The following is an 18,309-nucleotide window of genomic DNA, read 5'->3' as shown; positions in this document are numbered from 1 at the left end:
CCAAATTAAAATTTCTACGTTTATGAGTACATCATAAATAAAAAATTATAAAATACAATATAGTTTAATTACGTGATGGACCACGAAGGTTTTATTTTATATTTTTGGTATGATTATGTGAGATAGCGTCCGTAATTAGCGTTTGAAAACGCGTTTTTGGATCCAAGGGAACATAAATACCCCAATCAAAATCATGTCACTAACTTACGCTTACTTTTTTTTTTTTGTTACTAATTATATTTTTTAGTGTTATTCATTAACAATATAAATTATAAAAATTTATTTGAATTTAAACTACTTTTTATGTTCAAAGATAAGGATTTTATAATCAATACGTAGAATTATTTATAATTTATTTTTTTATCCATAAATAAAAGAGTAATGTATTCCACGCACTCAAACCAACATTGAAATAATAAAAGGAAAATGAATCTCATTTTTAAAATTATAGTATTTGTTTCATTAATAAAAAAGAAAAATAAAAAATTTGTTGATTTATGACCAAAGAAAGAAATATCCAAATTTTAAATATTAAGTCAACATTAATTTAAATACATAGAAAATGATAAATAAAACATAGCGAATGATGAGCTGGCGCATAAATGATACCTTTCATCTTGGAGTGCTCCTTTTAGCGGCTTCCAGGTGGCATCCAGCTGTATTGATGCCATTTACGAAATTACTCCAAAGCCCTTCAAGCGGTGCCGTTTTACTCCATTCGCCCACTTGACCGTTGTATTCGCCACCTTAACGGTCACTTGCCCGAATAAAAACAAAGGAAAAGGACAAAGAGTCAACGAGTTCATCGATGGCAAAAGAGTCATTGCACCAAACATGACTAGGCTTGTGGTGTAATTTCAGTACCAAACCCAGGGCTTTTATGCCATTCCATTGTATCTCTCGAAAACAAATTCTTTAACGCTAGACTTGTCAATGAAGAAGAAAGCCTGAGACTTCCAATCTCAAATGACTTTGTTTTTCTTTTTTGGATAATAAGTGAGTTCAATCAGTGAGTTTTCATTTGTTTTTTCTTGAAACCAAGTGAACGAGAAGAACGAGTCATGGGTGATTCAAGTGACTCAGTATCCATTGCGATTGATATGGTTCCTTTTGGAGGGAAGGTAAAGAAACTAAAACTAACTAATAAAACCGCTAAGAACATAGCTTCTTCAACATTTTTTTTCTTCCCCTTTTCAAGCTATCTTTTATTTCTTTTTGACTTTTATAAATATATCATTGTTATTTTTTCCAGGAGTTTTTGGTGAAAACAAGTAGAGGTTCTCTATCTGTTTTTGTTTGTGGCGATCAAGAGAAACCCGCTTTAATAACCTATCCAGATGTTGCTCTTAACTGTATGTTTTCATTTCTTTTTTTTTATGGGAATATTGGAACTTTAAGTGATTTTTGCTTCGTTAGATTTAATGGGTTTGCTTCTTTTACTTCATATATCTTGAAATTGAACTGAGTTTTGCAGCTTGTACATTCACCAAAATGTTACTTTTGTTCATTTCACAAGTTCTTTAAGTGGGTTAATTTTCGTTTTTGCACATAATTACATTTTTGTACTAATTCTTGAACTTCTTAGCTTTTGGGGTTTTAAAGAATTGCTGGTTTTTGTGTTTTGATATATGTTTGTTTTGTGCTTGTTGAATTGTTATAGACATGTCTTGTTTCCAAGGCCTATTCTTTTGCCCTGATGCCGCTTCGTTGTTGCTTCATAACTTTTGTGTTTACCACATTGATGCCCCAGGGCACGAGGTCAGTGACTCAGTTTTAGAAATGCATTTGTTTGAACAATGAGTTTTTGGTTCAAATTGTTAATTTGTAGCTTGTCAGATGGTGCATTCCTGATTGGATGATACTAATAGAACCTGTATGCCATTTGGTTAAGAGTTTTTGCAGTTAGGAGCAAATGTGATCTCTCCGGATGTTCCATTGCTTAGTGTGGATGACTTAGCAGATCAGGTTGCTGAAGTTCTTGATTTCTTTGGGTATGTATTGTAAAGGAGTGTAAAAGGGAAATGATTGGACTACTTTCTGCAGTTTTTTTCTTCAGTTGTTCCTATTCCAATGTATTCAAAAATGATTCTAACTTGCCCCTGAGTTCGAGTAACTTAGGTGTAGAAAATGTATAATTTTATATTCCAAATTTCCCCTCATTTTGTAATGCTATCTGTTAGATATCTGATATATATTCCTCATAAAAGTTCTTGCCAACCATTGTTCTCATGATGCAATGTAGGTGGTCTATCCATGTTTAATTTCACTGTATTTTCCTTCCAAAACTTTCAAAAGTGTAAAGCATATGGACCTGAAACGAATAATAGAAATTATTTGCTCAGGATCCTGGGAATGATTTTTTATGCCAGTTGTTGGGGGAGATAACTTTTCCTTATTTTTTCTTTCACTCCTTTTATCTGTTATAACTAATTTAAGTTTTTAACATCAGGCTGACAAGAGTTCTATGCTTGGGTGTAACAGCCGGGGCTTACATCCTTACACTATTTGCAGTAAGTCGGCGTAAGATACAAAAGTTAGCAAATATTTCTTGTGCTGATATTCTGATACTGTGATGGTCTCATGTATTTTTCTCCCGTGTGCCAGATGAAATATAATGAGAGAGTGCTTGGATTAATTCTCGTCTCTCCTGTTTGCAAAGCCCCTACATGGACTGAATGGCTCTACAACAAGGTTCTAGTTTGCACCTTGTATCTTTAATAGTTGTAATGAATTTACTTTGCTCTAAAATTTCTCTTTTCAGGTGTTGATGAACTTGTTGTACTTCTATGGTATGTGTGGTGTATTAAAAGAATGCCTTCTTCAGCGATATTTTAGTAAGGTAATCAGCATCACTATTTTAAGTTAAATTCTCTGATATCTGTTAAGTGTTATAATTATGGAATTCTTTTTTGTAGGAACTCAGGTATGGTATGCATGGTGCAGAGTCTGAGGTCATCCAAGCTTGCCTGAGAGTAAGGAAACCGATTAAACTGATAAGATAAACACCAGCACTTAGTTATTCTGTATTATCTTTTGGTCATTCAACTGGTTGATTTATTGATATATGAACAAGTTGAATAGGCTGCCGTGTAGATGATGCCAATTTATATAATGAAACAAGAAGTTGCATCTAACACACTTCCTTATTTTAACTTATAATAACATAACCTGAAATTTAGGGGTAATCTTTTTGATAATTTGATTGCAGTTACTGGATGAAAGGCAGAGTCCGAATGTTATGCGCTTTCTTCAAGCAATTAATAGGTAAGTTCGTTCTTGTCGTTTTGTTGTCTTTTCTCAAACTCCCTCATTCCACGGAAAAAATTATGATGGCCAGGATGCGTGTGTTGCCACTCACCTCTCATCCTTGTTTTGTATATCTAAGTGCAATTCCATAGCATTGAGTGAAGAATATATGCAGGAGACATGACCTTACAGATGACTTGAAGAAATTGCAGTGTAAGACACTTATTTTTGTCGGTGAAAGCAGTCCATTCCATGCAGAATCTGTGCATATGAGTGACAAAATCGGAAGAAAGAATTGCACTCTTGTTGAGGTAGATTTCTGTTTGCCGAGTTGATTCTTTCCCGTTTCTTCAACTTTGGTTTTTGAAGGCAGTGTGCATGCATAAGTTTGGCTGAATATCGTCACCCAGAATCATTAAATTTTTATTTTGGTTTCTGTTCATTTTCAGGTTAAAGCATGTGGCTCATTGGTAACAGAAGAGCACCCATTGGCCATGCTAGTCCCAATTGAATTCTTTTTAATGGGATTTGGTTTCCAAAGACAACTACATTTTGCTTCATCATCAAGCAATGGTTCAAACCCTTCAAGTCCATCAAGCCATTCCTGCATAGCTCCTGAACTTCTCTCCCCTGAGGGTCTAGGGATCAAGCTCAAACCAATCAAAACCCGTGCAGATATTGAAATTTGATGAGTCTCGAAGCTGCTGCTTATTAATTTTACACGTATCGAATGTAACAGTGCAGGAGTAGGATTTGACATTTTTTGTTCATTCTATCAGTTTGTAGAATACCTTTTGAGGTTTGGCAGTATATATTCTTTGATTGTGTTGGTGGGAGGTTCTTTCAATGGAGTTTATTGTAGATAAACATTGATTGGATATTTTGTACTTAAAAACAGGATAGGATATTCATTCTTTTGAGAGGATAACATTAGATTCATTTTGTTATTATACCTTTAAACATTGTACAAATGAAACTCCTTGTTGAAATGAAAAATCAGCATTGATTTTTCAATTATTTTTCATTGTACGGTTAATATTTTTCAATTGTTGAATCAATCATGTTTTGGTTTTGTGAGGAAATGTGGTGGTTGAATCTGGTAGTCTTGCTCTTATAAACTGTTTTCATGGTGCTAATGATGTTGGTTGATGCTTTAGTTTAGTAAACCAAGCTTCACCTTTGTATGATCAACTAAAGAAGGCTATCTATATGGAGGATAACCTGGATTTCTGACAGCAGAAGTAGAAGTGATCCTACTCAAGAATTGATGGAAAGAAGAAAGAAATGAGAGAAGAGGAGATGAAAAAGGAGGAAACTATGTAAAAAAGAAAATGAAAGAATTTAAAAAAGTTTTTAATATTATATGATGTGGGGTGGAAAACTTTTTAACATATGTTAGGGTTATTTGGATAACATAATATAGTTTAGGTAGTATCTAACAAAAAAAATTTGGCTTTAAATGTGGCTGAGATTAAAGCTTTTGTGAATAGATCAGCCACCTAGCTCTTTGTAGGCACATGTTTTAATTCAACAATGTCATTTTCAACCAATTTTTAAATGAAATGATGTCAGATATTTATGTGGTTTGTTCTCGAGTACATCACTAGCTTATTGGATATGTTGATGGCACTTGAGTTGTCACAATAAACTTTTTCCAGAGGTAGTGTCACTCCAAAATCTTTCATCATCTATTTCATCCAAAGAAGTGGACAACTTCTTGCAACAATGTACTTTGTCTCTACTGTTGATAAGGATTTTGAAACTTATTTCTTACCATAGCAAGACACAGGATCTGATCTCAAGTAGAAAAGCCTTCAAAAGTGCCTTTTCTATCTTCCAAATTGTCTGCCCAATCGTCATCACTAAATCAAACTAAGCTCATTGTCATGTCTTCTGAAACAAATCCAATGTTCCATTTACATGCCTTGTTATCATTTTGACTTCCTTGGTATGATATTCTTTAGTATTTGATTGGTACTTGACATATACACCAACATTGAAGCATAAATCTAGCTTACTTGCAATCAAATATAGGAAGCTTCCGGTCATTCTCTTATAAGTGGTTGGAGTAGTTAACACTCAGTTTTGAATTTGCGTTGATTTTGTCATTAGGTGACATTGAAGTTCTTACGGTCTGTGCACTCTCCAATCTAAACTTCTTCACAAGGTTTCTAGCATGTTTCTCTTGTGAAAGAAAAATATTATCATCATGGGATTTGATCTGAAATCCAAGAAAGTATGATAATTCCACTACCATACTCATCTCGAGTTCACTCTACATCATCTTAACAAAACTGTCCTTGACACTGGTAAAAAGTAACAAAACTGTCCTTGACACTGGTAAAAAGTAGTATCATGATTATATCAACATAAATCTAGGCAATGGTAATATTACCTTTCTGTCCCTTGATGAACAATGTTTTGTCTATAGAACCCCTTTAATAGTGTTAATCCAAAAGAGACTGGAACAACCTCCCATACCATGTTCGAGGAGCTTGCTTTAGTCCATATAAGAATTTGCTAAGTTTGAATACATGGTCAGAGTGTTTAGGGTATTCAAATCCCTTTAGTTGAGCCATGTACACATCCTCCTCCAAGAAACCATTAAGGGAAACACTTTTAATATAATGTCCCAAAATCTTCTAGCGACAAGAAAGTCTGATTTAGTGTTAGAATCTCTAATCCGAGCAGAAACAAAATTGAGTGGTCTATGGAAATGAGCATGGCAACATATGTTTGGGTTATTAAATTGCATTAATTAGATGGACGTGATTAATTAGCATTTGGGTAAATTATCAAAATAGTTATTTTTTGTTTGTCTTAGGTTATATTTTAGCCACTTCCATTATTGTGTTAATAATATTTTAGTCACTGAACGTTAATTGTCATTCACGGTATAATGGTAAGCTGATGTGGCACGTTAAATCATCATTTCAAATGAAAATTTTAGGTCAAATTATACAATTAGTCCCTATATTTTTTTGTTTTGAGCAATTTAATTTTTTCTTTTATATTCTTTAAATTTTTCTTTATTTTTCATTCTTTTTTCCTTCTCCCTCTGTTTTCCTCCCTTTTTCAATTCTTTTAATATAGTTTTTTTTCTATGTTTTCCATTTGTTAAAACTAGTCCTTATAATTTTATTTTTTTGAACAATTTAATTTTTTCTTTTTATTTCTTTATTTGCCTTTTCTTCTTCCCCTTTATTTTTCTCTCTTCTCATATTCTTCATTGCAGAAACATAATCTTTGCCAACCAAATAAACCAAGTCCTTGTTCTTTCACATGATTCCTAAATTAAGTTTTACTCAAAACTGAATATTAATAATTTTTAATCAAATCTCAATTTGAATATAACCTAATTTTGAAACTAAAATTGGATCTAACTAATCAATATAAAAAACTATATCCTTAATCAAATCTAAACATAAATTGAATTATTTATATTCAAAATGAATTTTTTCTGTTTCCAAACTTTTATAGTATCGTGTGGATTATTCCTTTCCTTTTCTTTTATTTTCTAACAAATAAAATTAAGCAAACGATAAAATTGATCTAAACGTTCTTGGATATTCCCAAGTAAGCTTGATTGGAAGCCGAGCATGGATGAACCGAAGAGAGAAAGGGAGCATGGAACCAAACTAGTTTGGGTAAAGTTGAGGTTAATTTTTTACAGTGGTTGTTTAGTCATTGAGAGTGTAGAGCCTGTTTGAAGAATCCGTGAAACAACGTAGTTTCGAGAGGGCGAAAATGTTATAGGTAAGATAGATAAGGTGGTTGTGGGGGTTGGTTATGAGGTTAAGGGAACAGGTTCAGGAAACTATGTTGAGGGTGGGCTCCATAAGTTACTACTAGCGAGGTCTTCGAGTGAGGCGAGCTTGTGGACTAGTTGAAAATCCAAATTGGTTTGTTAAAACAATGATAAACAATGAGGGTTTGTAACAGGCGGGTGAGAATATGCAAAGTAAATTCTATTTTAGTTTCAGCTTTTGCATTTTCTTTTTTCATAAAAATAAAAAAGTTTTAACAAATAAAAAATATAGAAAAACTACGTTAAAAGAGATCGAGAAAGGAGGAAAACAGAGGGATAAGTAGAATAGAATAGAAAATAAAGATAAAATAAAAGAAAGTTAAAAAACATAAAAAAAATTAAATTGTTTAAAACGAAAAAATATGGGGACCAACTGTATAATTTAACCTAAAATTTTTGTTTGAAATGATGATTTAATGTACCACGCAAGCTTACTATTACACCTTTAACTACAATTAACGGTTCAATGACTAAAATGTTACAACACATTAACATAAGTGACTAAAATATAACATTTCAAACTTAAGTAACTAAAATGTAACCTGAGGTAAACAAAAGTGAATATTTTGGTAGTTTACTATTAGAATTTTGGCTTTTTAGACTGATTATAAGAGTTCAGTATCTTTAGTATTAGAAAATAGAATTAGATGAAAGAGCAGACCTCATGAGGTTATTTTCTCAAAGGAATAGGAGCAAATTTTCTAATTTTGAAAATAAAAAATGAGGGAACGGTTGAGTTTGTTGTTTTCACAATGGTTTCTTTTCCCTCAAAAATTTCTCATCTCTTTCATGCAACTTTAGTTTAGTTTCATCAGGTCAAGACTTGAAGGTAAGAGTTATTGAAAAAAATGTAATTTTTGAAAAATGTAATTTTTGAAAAATATAATTTTTGAAAAATTTGAGACATATTCTCGATTGGTAAAGGTGGAGAGTTGAATCATAAAATTTTGGTTTTATATTCTACTTGTGAATTATGTTGAGGAAAATGAAAAGTATTAGTCTCACATTGATTGGGAATCAAGTGTGGAACTTGTATATATATGTAAACCAACTTGGTGGTTATTGAATGGATAAACTAATGTTCTCCCTTGCACGCAGGGGGGTGCGAATCTAAATCCATCGGGGTTGGGGCGCATCTGCACGACGTGGGTGACACGAAATGTCGGTCCTTTCTTGGCCTACAGATATTACATATCATAGGAGACAGTTGACCAATATTTCTCCAAGTATCATAAGAGCGACCGAATCTGTCTTAAGAAAACAGACCTCAACATTTCTTCAACTACCATTGTACAAGAGAGGAATTGGATGCTTTGCACTTGAGTTTTCTTGATAGAAAAAGGCCTTTGACTTCATCAAGGTAAAAATGATTTCTAAACTTCATTTATTGATTTTAGAGGTTTTCTTCCATTTTTGACACTTTACAAAGTAGAGAGAGAAAGCTTCAATTTTGTTAACTTCTTAATGTTTTTAACTTAGTTTATTGATGATTCTAAGTTAATCTTGCAGGGGTAGAAATTTTAAGTTTGATTAGAATTTTAGTTAAGTTCTTGAGAGATGCCATTGTTGGATTCTAGTGAGAGAAACAAGTTATCTTGTGTTATGGATAATTCCTAAGTGGATTTTGACGAGTTTATGGGTTGTGAATTATAATTAAGGCAATAGGAATAAGATTGGGTAAGAATATACTGAAGATGGAAGAGTTTTCGTGTGAGGACTTAAGAAGCATAAATTTTAATTAGGTTCAACGTCAATTACTTCAAATAAAATAAAATAAAAAAAGAACGAAAAAGTAAGGATTGAATTGAATAAATATATAAAGATTAAGAACTAAATTTATTATTATGATTTACATATAAAACACAAAACTAAACCTTTGAAGTAAAGGCACAATTTTCAACGGAAAGGTTATTTTCCTCCTACATGTAATGCAAGGACCAATTTATCTGTTTCAGTACAGAGATCAAAATATAACTTGAAATATAATACAAGGCCAACTATGATATTTTCACTGATATCTGTCTTGAATATATCTCTAAAAAATGTATTTATACATTTAAATGCAAATACAAATTTAAAAAAATTATAAATATTTAATATTAAAAGTTATAATATAAAATAAATATAAAAATTAGTAGAAAGATAATCATTAATCACGTTGATCAATACAATTTAGTAAACATATTTTATTTTAGAAAAGAAACTAGTTTTTTTACCTAAATAATATAAAAAATAAATATTTATTGAAATGGGATAGACTGACCATTATTTACAAAACTAGGCAAAAGGAACAGTGGATTATCGGTGTCGCCTGAACAATCAACGACACCACCCTTAACTACTAGCAATGATAGTGAAATAATTAGTTTTTCTTTTAAATTTTTATGGTGCCGCCTGAGCAATCAGCAACACCAATATAACTTACCCCAAGAAATATGTTGTATTTAATACCATTAGACCGAAAAAAATATTTCTTAATGGTGCTGCCAATGTGTCAAGCGGCACCAAAATTAATTTAACATATAATTTTTTATTAACCTTAAAAAAAAACTAAATTTTCGAGTTTTGGGACCCGGACCCGTGATTAAGGGGTCACATCAGTGCAGGCTGTCAGGCCATTGATGCCTAACAGTCCAACGACATCGACCTAACGACCTGCCACTGATGTGACCTCTCATTCATGGGTTTAGGTCCAAAACTCGGCATTCCACTTTTTTTTAAGTTATATGTATTATTATATATTTTTTAAGTATAAAAAAGGGGTTGGGTTTGGTACCCTAACCCCTACACAATAGAAGTTGAAAGAAAAAAATTCCTCTCAGTTTTGTGGAATTTTTTTTTGCAGTTTCAAGAAAAAATGGAGAATCAATTTTTTGAAACTATTTATTTTGATGATGTTATTTTAGAAACAATTGTTGGTTGCATTTTTGAAACTCACCAGAAAATAGGAATGAGATTCGATAGGAATGTGTCTGTTGATGATATGAAAAAAAAGATAATGCAAAAATTTCTTGATGTTGTGGAAGGATAATGTCGAAACTATTCTAAAAATTTTTAGTTTTGTCAAATCCTATCAAATTTACTAATATGAAACTTTTAGACAATGACAATGTTGAGACAATGGTCGTATTGTATTGCCCGCCGAAGAGGTTGAATATTGAATCGATTTAGTTTTTGATGAGTTAGCTGATACGAAGCTTGTTCAAGATGTAACTCTGTTAAGTCGACAATATGGAGTTGAAAACCTGTTTACGAAAGTTCCTAGAGCTTCAGTCGATAAGAGGTCGTTTGTGCGAGGTTTTAACATCGATCTCAATGTTGGATGTTCAAACAAGTATAGTGGTGGAATCGCATCAACATAGGCCGAAAATCCATACCATGTTACTTTACAGATCCTGTCATTATTGAGATCGATGCACATAGTGAAGATGAATTTTATAAAAATGGTCATTTTAATCACGAATGTGAAGATTTTAGTGACCCTGATGTACACGATGTCCCTGATGATATCGACAATGAATGAGAAAATGATAAAAATGATTACACCTTTTCGGTCGAAAACTCGAGTCGTAGCATCATCATACATAATGATTCTGGGGTTCACATGTCGATCATCGATCCCGATACAATGCATGCTTCTGAGTTCCCCGAGTACCCGGACATAATACCTGCTCACCTAATGTTAGCAGATCCTGAATCCGAAGAGTTGTTAGTGGGTTAAAATTTTACGAGAAAAGACGAGTGCGTCGTTGCCATAAAGCCGTATAGGACGATGAACGTTCAATTATATTCTCAAAATTTAGAAAATTTTTAGGTGACAAAGACCGTTAAGCGTCTATCGGGTATCTCGCCTAGGTAATACGGAGTTGATCTCCAAAACAAGTAGTGTGACACTTCGGTACCTATGTGCGCACGTCATTGCAGCATGTTCCATCAATGTCAAATAATATATCGATGAGGTGTACACACTAGAACATGCATTGCATATTTGGAGAAACGAGTTCCCAATAATGTGGGATGTGTCGATGTGGGAAGTTCCTTCGTTGACTTCGAGTTGGACCCAAACTTTAAGCTACGTAGGAAGCCTAGAAGTCTTTCGCATGTCACCCGGATAAGAAATGACATGGGGGGTGAGGGTCGACCCTAAAGGTTATGGTGTGTGCAGAATAATAGGTCATAATCGAAGCAATTTCCCTCAACGAGACTACAATCCGAGACTGTCGTAACGGCTAACTGGAATGTTAATTTATGTATTCTATGTTCAAATGTATTATTATATTTTTCTTATTCTTGAATTTGCTTACTAACTTGTAACATATTTGCATCAACTTGATTGTATATTAGGAACTACTGATCGATTGTGTGTTTGACAATGCAAGTTCGGGCTCGGGCTCTAGTGGAGGAGGAGGAGACAGCTAATGAGGTCGTCTTTGTAGGGAATCTCTTTGTTGTATATGTGGAAGGACTACCTTCAATTTGCTAACATATAGGTAGGGCAACCCATTCTGTATATACCACTGTTGGTAGTCTCTTGTGGGAGTGAAATAAGGCAAACATGATTCTAAATAAGGCTTATTCTCTAATCTGGCGTTCCACAACATAATATATCGTTGATGCTCTAATACTCAATTCTTTGTATTTTTTCCTTTTGTCAATTCCATGGAAGTCAACTGATAAACCATAAATATAACATGTTTTAATCCCATGCTTTGTGTGTTTTTGGATGATTTATTATATAATTTAGTGAATTTGATGCTCCTAATCCTTTAATTTCATGTTTTAGACTTAGGTGAGCATAGGGGAATAAAAGGAGTAGAAAATTGGCCAAAAATGGACAAAACGGGTTGATTTAAAGATCCACACGGCCAAGACTATTTCCACACGGGCTAAGCACACGCCCGTGTGAGCCACATAGACTGGCTATACGCCCATATGGTAGCACGTGTCGATATCGCTCTCTGTTTTCCAAACACGTAGAAAAAGCCAATTTTTAGGGTTTCTGAGCATTCTAAAGTCTATAAATACATACTAGAAGAGGACCTAAAGGGGCACACAGGGCAGAAAGCAGAAATTACTTGAAGAATGCCAACAGATTCAACTCAGAAGCAGGATCTCTTTCAAGACTAAAGATCTCCCTCCAATTTCTCTCGAAGTTTTTGGATTTCTTTATGTTTTGTTGCTTTCCTATTTTTGAGATGCTTTTCCCTAAGAGTATGAACTAAACTCCCTAAATATCTAAGGATGATGAAACCTACGATGAATCTTATTATTTAATTATTTGAATTACACGATAAATACTTGTTCTTGTTCTTAATTATGTGTTCTTAATCCTTGCCTTAATATTTTCAGGATATTAATCCAAGTTTGATGTGCTTATTCAATGGAGCAAAAGTCCCTGTTTGAGAGTAGATCTAGCATAATTAAGCGAAGTTGAATGCAATCCTAGAATTAGGACGACATAAATCTGTCGGATTAGAGTCAACTCTAATAAGAGAATCCATAGATCGAGTTAATGTGACAATAGGGGTTTTAATTAGAAAGAGATTTCAATTAATCAACCTAGAGTCAGTTGTTCTTAGTCTTGAAAGAGATACTAACATAATTTAGGGATTTCTACGGGTCAAGGCAAGTGATTAAATTGTTTAATTCAGAATCAGAATAATAAGTGAAGTCTAGGTTGATTCTTCTTTGGGTATTGTCTTTATCATTGGTTTATTCGATTATTTCCTTATCTCTCTGTCACATTCATTAGTTAATTAGTTTAGTTATTTTTAGATTAAAACAAATCCCTTTAGTTATAAGCTAAATAATAGAAAGATAATTATTACTAGTATTTTTAGTCCTCGTGGATATGATATTCCCAACTCACCATAACTATATTACTATTCGATAGGTGTTCTTTCCTTTGTCGTGATCATAGTTAAGTTTAGTGAATCATAAAACGATCTTCAAGTTTTTGGCGTCGTTTCCGGGGACTAAGATATTAGGAACACTTGGTTTTTATTAATTTAGCCATTTTTATTTTATTACATTTTATTTTTGTTTTAGGTTTATTTTTTAATTACTAATTTTTCTTTTGTTTGCTTCTGGCAGGTTTCTTTAGTTTATGACTAGAAGAAATCCGTCGGGACCATTGCTTTTTGACAGTGAAATTGAAAGCACAGGTTGCACAAATCATAGAGAAATAAGGTGGAGTCTGCAGTATATAGAGGAAGAGCACGAGGACGATACCAATATTACCGAGGAGATAACTGAAAATCAAAACAATCCGCTACCTCCTGTGGTTATCTCGAATCCTGTAAATCAAAATCCTACTCCTCGTACTATGTACAACTATGCCAAGCCTAATTTAGCGGGGGCTGAATCGAGTATTGTGAGACCTGCTATTTCTGCAAATAACTTCAAACAGAAGCCGAACACCATTCAGATGATCCAACAGTTTACTTAGTTCGATGGTTTGCAAGATGAGGATCCAAAAACTCATTTGGCTAACTTTCTGGAGTATTGTGATACTTTCAAAACTAATGACGTTTCTGATGATGCCATTCGCCTTCGATTATTTCCCTTTTCATTAAGGAATAAAGCTAAAGAATGGTTGAACTCTCTACCACGAGGGCCCATCGCTACATGGGAGCAAATGACCGAAAAGTTTCTGTTGAAATACTTTCCGCTGGCCAAGAAGGCAAAGTTGAGGAATGATATCTCTTTCTTTGTACAAATGGACTTAAAGACGCTATTCAATGCATGAGAGAGGTATAAGGATTTATTGAGAAGGTGCCCTTACCATGGGTTACCCTTATGGTTACAGGTTCAGACTTTCTACAATGGTTTGAACCCTCAACTAGACAAATGATTGATGCAGCCACCGACGGTACCCTAAATAACAAAAGACCTAAGGAGGCTTGTGAGTTCATCGAAGAGATGTAACTAAGTAATTATCAGCGGCAAGTTATGAGGACAAAGCTGACAAAATTCGCTGGTGTTTTCAACCTCGACATGGTCACCATGTTATCAAACCAGGTAGAGCTCTTAAATAAAAAGATTGGTTGTTTGTGTGTTTTTACGCAGGCACATTCGATGATACAGTGTGGCACAAGTGGAGGAGGAATAAATAATCCAAAATGCCTAGCCTACAACCCTAGCACTACGAACGAACAAGTCAACTATATGGGTAACAATTCTAGACCTCAGAATAACCCCTATAGTAATACTTACAAAGCAGGTTGGAGGAACCATCCCAACTTCTCTTGGGGTGGTCAAGGTAATCAGAGACCGCAACCTCCTCCAAGTTTTCAACAACCACCTTACCAATAGGAAAAGAAGTCGAACCTTGAGGAGATTGATAAACCGTAATTTATACATATTTCTATCCTATACTTAGCATATTTTATGGATGATTTTTCCTTTAAAATTGGTGAATGTGATGCTCCTAATGCCTTAATTTCATATTTTATACTTAGGTGAGTATAGGAGAGTGAAAGGAGGGAGAAACGGGCCAAAAACGGAGAAAATGGGCTAACGTACGAAATCAACACGGCCTGGACTTCCTCACACGGGTAGACCACATGGCCGTTTCAATTTGGCAGAATCGAAGCACGACTCACATGGGTGGACCATACGCCTATGCCTATTTAACAGGCTTGACCACGGCCTGAAGTAAATCCCACACGGGAGTGTCACACGGGCGTGTCCCTGCCGAGCCCAAGTTTAGTCCAATTCGGAAAAGGCCAATTTTGATTGTTCTTAGGCATTCTAAAGCCTATAAATACACCCTAGAGGAGAAGGAAAAGGGAGGACACAGGGAAGGAAGCAGGGAACTGCTCAAGGAAAGCCGATTGATCCATTTCAGAAGCCGGATTCATTATCAAGACTGAAGATCTCCCCTCAATTTCCCTTCAGGAGTTTTGGGTTTTTCTTTATATTTTGTATTCATTATTCTTCTGAGATGTTTACCTTTTTAGTTATGAACTAAAACCCCTAAATACCTAAGGGAAATGAAACCTAAGACAGATCTTGTTATTATTATCTGAATTGTATGATAAATATTTGACTTGTTCTTAATTATGTGTTCTTAATTCTTGTCTTGATATTCTAGGATATTGATTCAAGTTAAGCTCTTATTCAGAGGAGGAATAGACCCTGTCTAAGAGTACATTTTTCATAATTAAGCAGATTTGATTGCGCACCTAGAGATAGGGTGTCAAGATTTTGCCGAATTAGGGTGAAACCTAATAAGGGGATCCATAGATCGAGTTAGTGTAACCCTAGGGAGTTAATTAGAAAGAGATTTCAATTTTCAACCTAGGGTTAGACGTTGTTAGTCTTGAAAGGGATAAAATATAACTTAGGGATTTCTACGGATCAAGTCAAATGAATAAATCGTTCGATTCAGAGTCAAATAACAAGTGAAGTCTAGGTGGATTTTTCCTTAGGTATTGTCTTAATTCAATCGTTTTTCCAAAAGTAATTCCCCAATTCTATTTTCTATGAATTCTTAGTTTAGTTAATTAGTTAGTTAAAATAAACCCCATTATTCTTAGGCTAGATAATAAAAAGACAGTCATTACTAGTACTTTTAGTTCCTTTGGGTTCGATAATCTGGTCTTGCTAAAGCTATACTACTATTCGATAGGTACACTTGCCTTCATCGTGATAATAGTTAGTTTCAAGAATGATTCATTATAAATATTTAAAACCTGTCACGAATATCACGTATCAAGTTTTTGGCGCCGTTGCCGGAGAACTAAGATATTTGGAACACTCGATTTTTATTACTTTAGCCATTTACTTTTACTTCAATTTAAATTTTATTCTAATTTTTATTACTAATTCTTCTTTTTCCCTTTTTCTGGCAGGTTCTTATAGTTTATGACTAGAAGAAACCCGTCAGGACCATTACTTTTTGACAGTGAGATCGATCACACAGTTCACAGAAACGAAAAAAAAAGGCGAAGCTTAAGATACATAGAGAACGAGCAAGAGGACGATAGTTTAATCACAACCGAGGAGCTAGCTAAAAACTAAGAAAATTCACTACCTCCTGCAATTGTTGTTAATCAAAATCCTGCTCCGTGCACTATGTATGATTATGCTAAACCTAATTTAATAGGAACTGAGTCAAGTATAGTTAGACCTGTTATTGCTGCAAATAATTTTGAATTGAAACCTAACACAATTCAAATGATACAACAGTTTGTTTAGTTTGATGATTTGTAGGACGAGGATCCCAACGCTCACTTGGTAAATTTCCTAGAATTTTGTGATACCTTTAAAATTAATGGCGTTTCTGATGACGCCATTCACCTTCGGTTGTTTCCCTTTTCATTAAGAAATAAGGCTAAACAATGGTTGAACTCGTTACCGCGAGGGTCAATCACTACTTGGGAACAAATGACCGGAAAAGTTTTATTAAAATATTTTTCACTTTCTAAAATAGCCAAATTACATAATAATATCTCTTCTTTTATACAGATGGATTTAGAAACACTCTACGATGCATGAGAGAGATACAAAGACCTTTTGAGAAGGTGCCCTTACCATGGGTTACCGCTTTGGCTACAGGTTCAAACGTTCCATAATGGCCTGAATCCTTCGACTCGGCAGATGATTGATACAGCCGCTGGAGGAACTATCAATAATAAGACACCTGAGGCGGCTTACGAATTTATTGAGGAGATGTCACTGAATAACTATCATTGGCAAGTTATGAGAACAAAGCCGACGAAAGCAGCCGGTGTTTTCAACCTCGACGCGGTTACTATGCTATCTAACCAAGTAGAACTCTTAAATAAAAAGATTGATGGTTTGTGTGGTTATACTCAGGTACATCCAGTGATGAGGTGCGATTAGAATAGAGGTGGAGCATACATAGAATATCAACCCTTCAACCCTAGCATCGATGAGAAACAAGTCCAATATATGGGTAACAATAACTCTAGTTCCCAAAATAACCCATATAGTAACACTTATAATGCAGGTTGGAGGAACCATCCCAATCTCTTGTGAGGCGGTCAAGGAAATCAAAGGCCACAACATCCTCCGGGTTTTCAACCACCACCTTACCAGTAAGAAAAGAAGCCGAACCTTGAGGAGATGCTAACCAAATTCATCTCGATGTCAAAAAGCCATTTTCAAAATACTGAGACAGCACTCAAAAATCAACAGGCATCGATCCAAGGGCTCAAAACTCAGATTGGACAGCTTGCCAAGTTGATTTCTAAATGACCAAAAGGTAGCTTGCCAAGCAACAAAGAATCTAACCCAATGGAGCAATTCAACGCGATTACTAGTCAAGATAAGGAAGGGTTAGTCACACCTGAACCAGAACCAAGGCAAGAAACAGAGATAAGCAAAGGTAAAGGTAAGGTAGACCACAATGAGCAAAAACCGGTAAGTATAGAATACAAACCTTGTGTGCCATACCCTAATGCAACAAGGAAAGACCGCTAGATGAAAAATTCGGTAAATTCCTTAAAATCTTAAAAAATTACATATTTACCGTTTATTGAAGCTCTATCGCAGATGCCAAATGTAATGAAATTTTTAAAGGAGCTTTTAGCAAACGCACGTGAAGCTAAACGCAGTTTGCTAAGCTATTCTACAGAATAAACTACCCAACAAATTGAAAAATCCAGGGAGTTTTACAATTCCTTGCTTAATTGGTAGTTTAGATGTTAATAATGCATTAGCTGATTTAGGGGCTAGTATTAACATCATGCCTTACAAAATGTTTAAACAACTAGGTCTTGGGAAACCCAAACAGACTAGGATGAGCATTCAATTAGCAGATAAAATTATAAGATTTCCTAGGGGTATTATTGAAGATGTGCTAGTTAAAATCAATAAATTTATATTTCCCGTTGACTTCGTTGTTCTAGACATAGAGGAGGATAGCAACACTCCTTTGATTTTAGAAAGGCCCTTTTTAGCAACTGCTAGAATGATTATTGATGTTGGCACAAGTGAGCTCACACTTTGTGTGGGAGACGAAACAATCACCCTTCAAGCTCGTAATTCCGGCAACACATCGAAAACTGAAGATAATTATCTAAACCATTCTACTAAAACTGACAATATGGTGCAACCTACTTTGCAAGAAATGAGTTTGAAGGAAGTACATGAGCAATTTTTAAGCAATAGTAGAAGACCTATTCATGAAGAATGAAGGCTACGAATCGAGGAGCTAGATGAATGGCGAACACATAAACCGAGAACACACAATAAATCAAAACTACGCCAAAACAAGCTCAATACCT

The 18,309-nt window shown here is 34.5% G+C and overlaps 1 protein-coding gene and 2 non-coding genes across 3 annotated transcripts; 1 reads left to right on the top strand and 2 right to left on the bottom strand.

The window, feature by feature from the left end:
• The first annotated feature begins 845 nt into the window (after positions 1–845).
• On the top strand, positions 846–4,263 carry LOC107888833 (protein NDL1). The gene is made up of 11 exons (XM_016813071.2): positions 846–1,121; positions 1,253–1,352; positions 1,661–1,758; positions 1,903–1,991; positions 2,450–2,510; positions 2,605–2,691; positions 2,762–2,839; positions 2,916–2,972; positions 3,209–3,264; positions 3,422–3,557; positions 3,696–4,263. Exons 1-11 carry the CDS (start codon positions 1,062–1,064, stop codon positions 3,933–3,935), a joined length of 1,062 nt encoding a protein of 353 aa, XP_016668560.1. The 5' UTR covers positions 846–1,061; the 3' UTR covers positions 3,936–4,263.
• Positions 4,264–13,739: 9,476 nt separating this feature from the next.
• On the bottom strand, positions 13,740–13,846 carry LOC121210195 (small nucleolar RNA R71). Its single transcript, XR_005905321.1, has one exon. It is a non-coding gene; the product is annotated as a small nucleolar RNA R71 (small nucleolar RNA).
• Positions 13,847–16,493: 2,647 nt separating this feature from the next.
• LOC121210705 (small nucleolar RNA R71) lies at positions 16,494–16,599 on the bottom strand. Its single transcript, XR_005905819.1, has one exon. It is a non-coding gene; the product is annotated as a small nucleolar RNA R71 (small nucleolar RNA).
• Between the last annotated feature and the right edge of the window lie 1,710 nt (positions 16,600–18,309).

The sequence above is a fragment of the Gossypium hirsutum genome, chromosome A11 (genome assembly GCF_007990345.1).
Source record: "Gossypium hirsutum isolate 1008001.06 chromosome A11, Gossypium_hirsutum_v2.1, whole genome shotgun sequence".
Classification (NCBI taxonomy): domain Eukaryota; kingdom Viridiplantae; phylum Streptophyta; class Magnoliopsida; order Malvales; family Malvaceae; genus Gossypium; species Gossypium hirsutum.
Note: the sequence above shows the minus strand (reverse complement) of the source record. Positions and strands in the feature narration are given on the sequence as shown.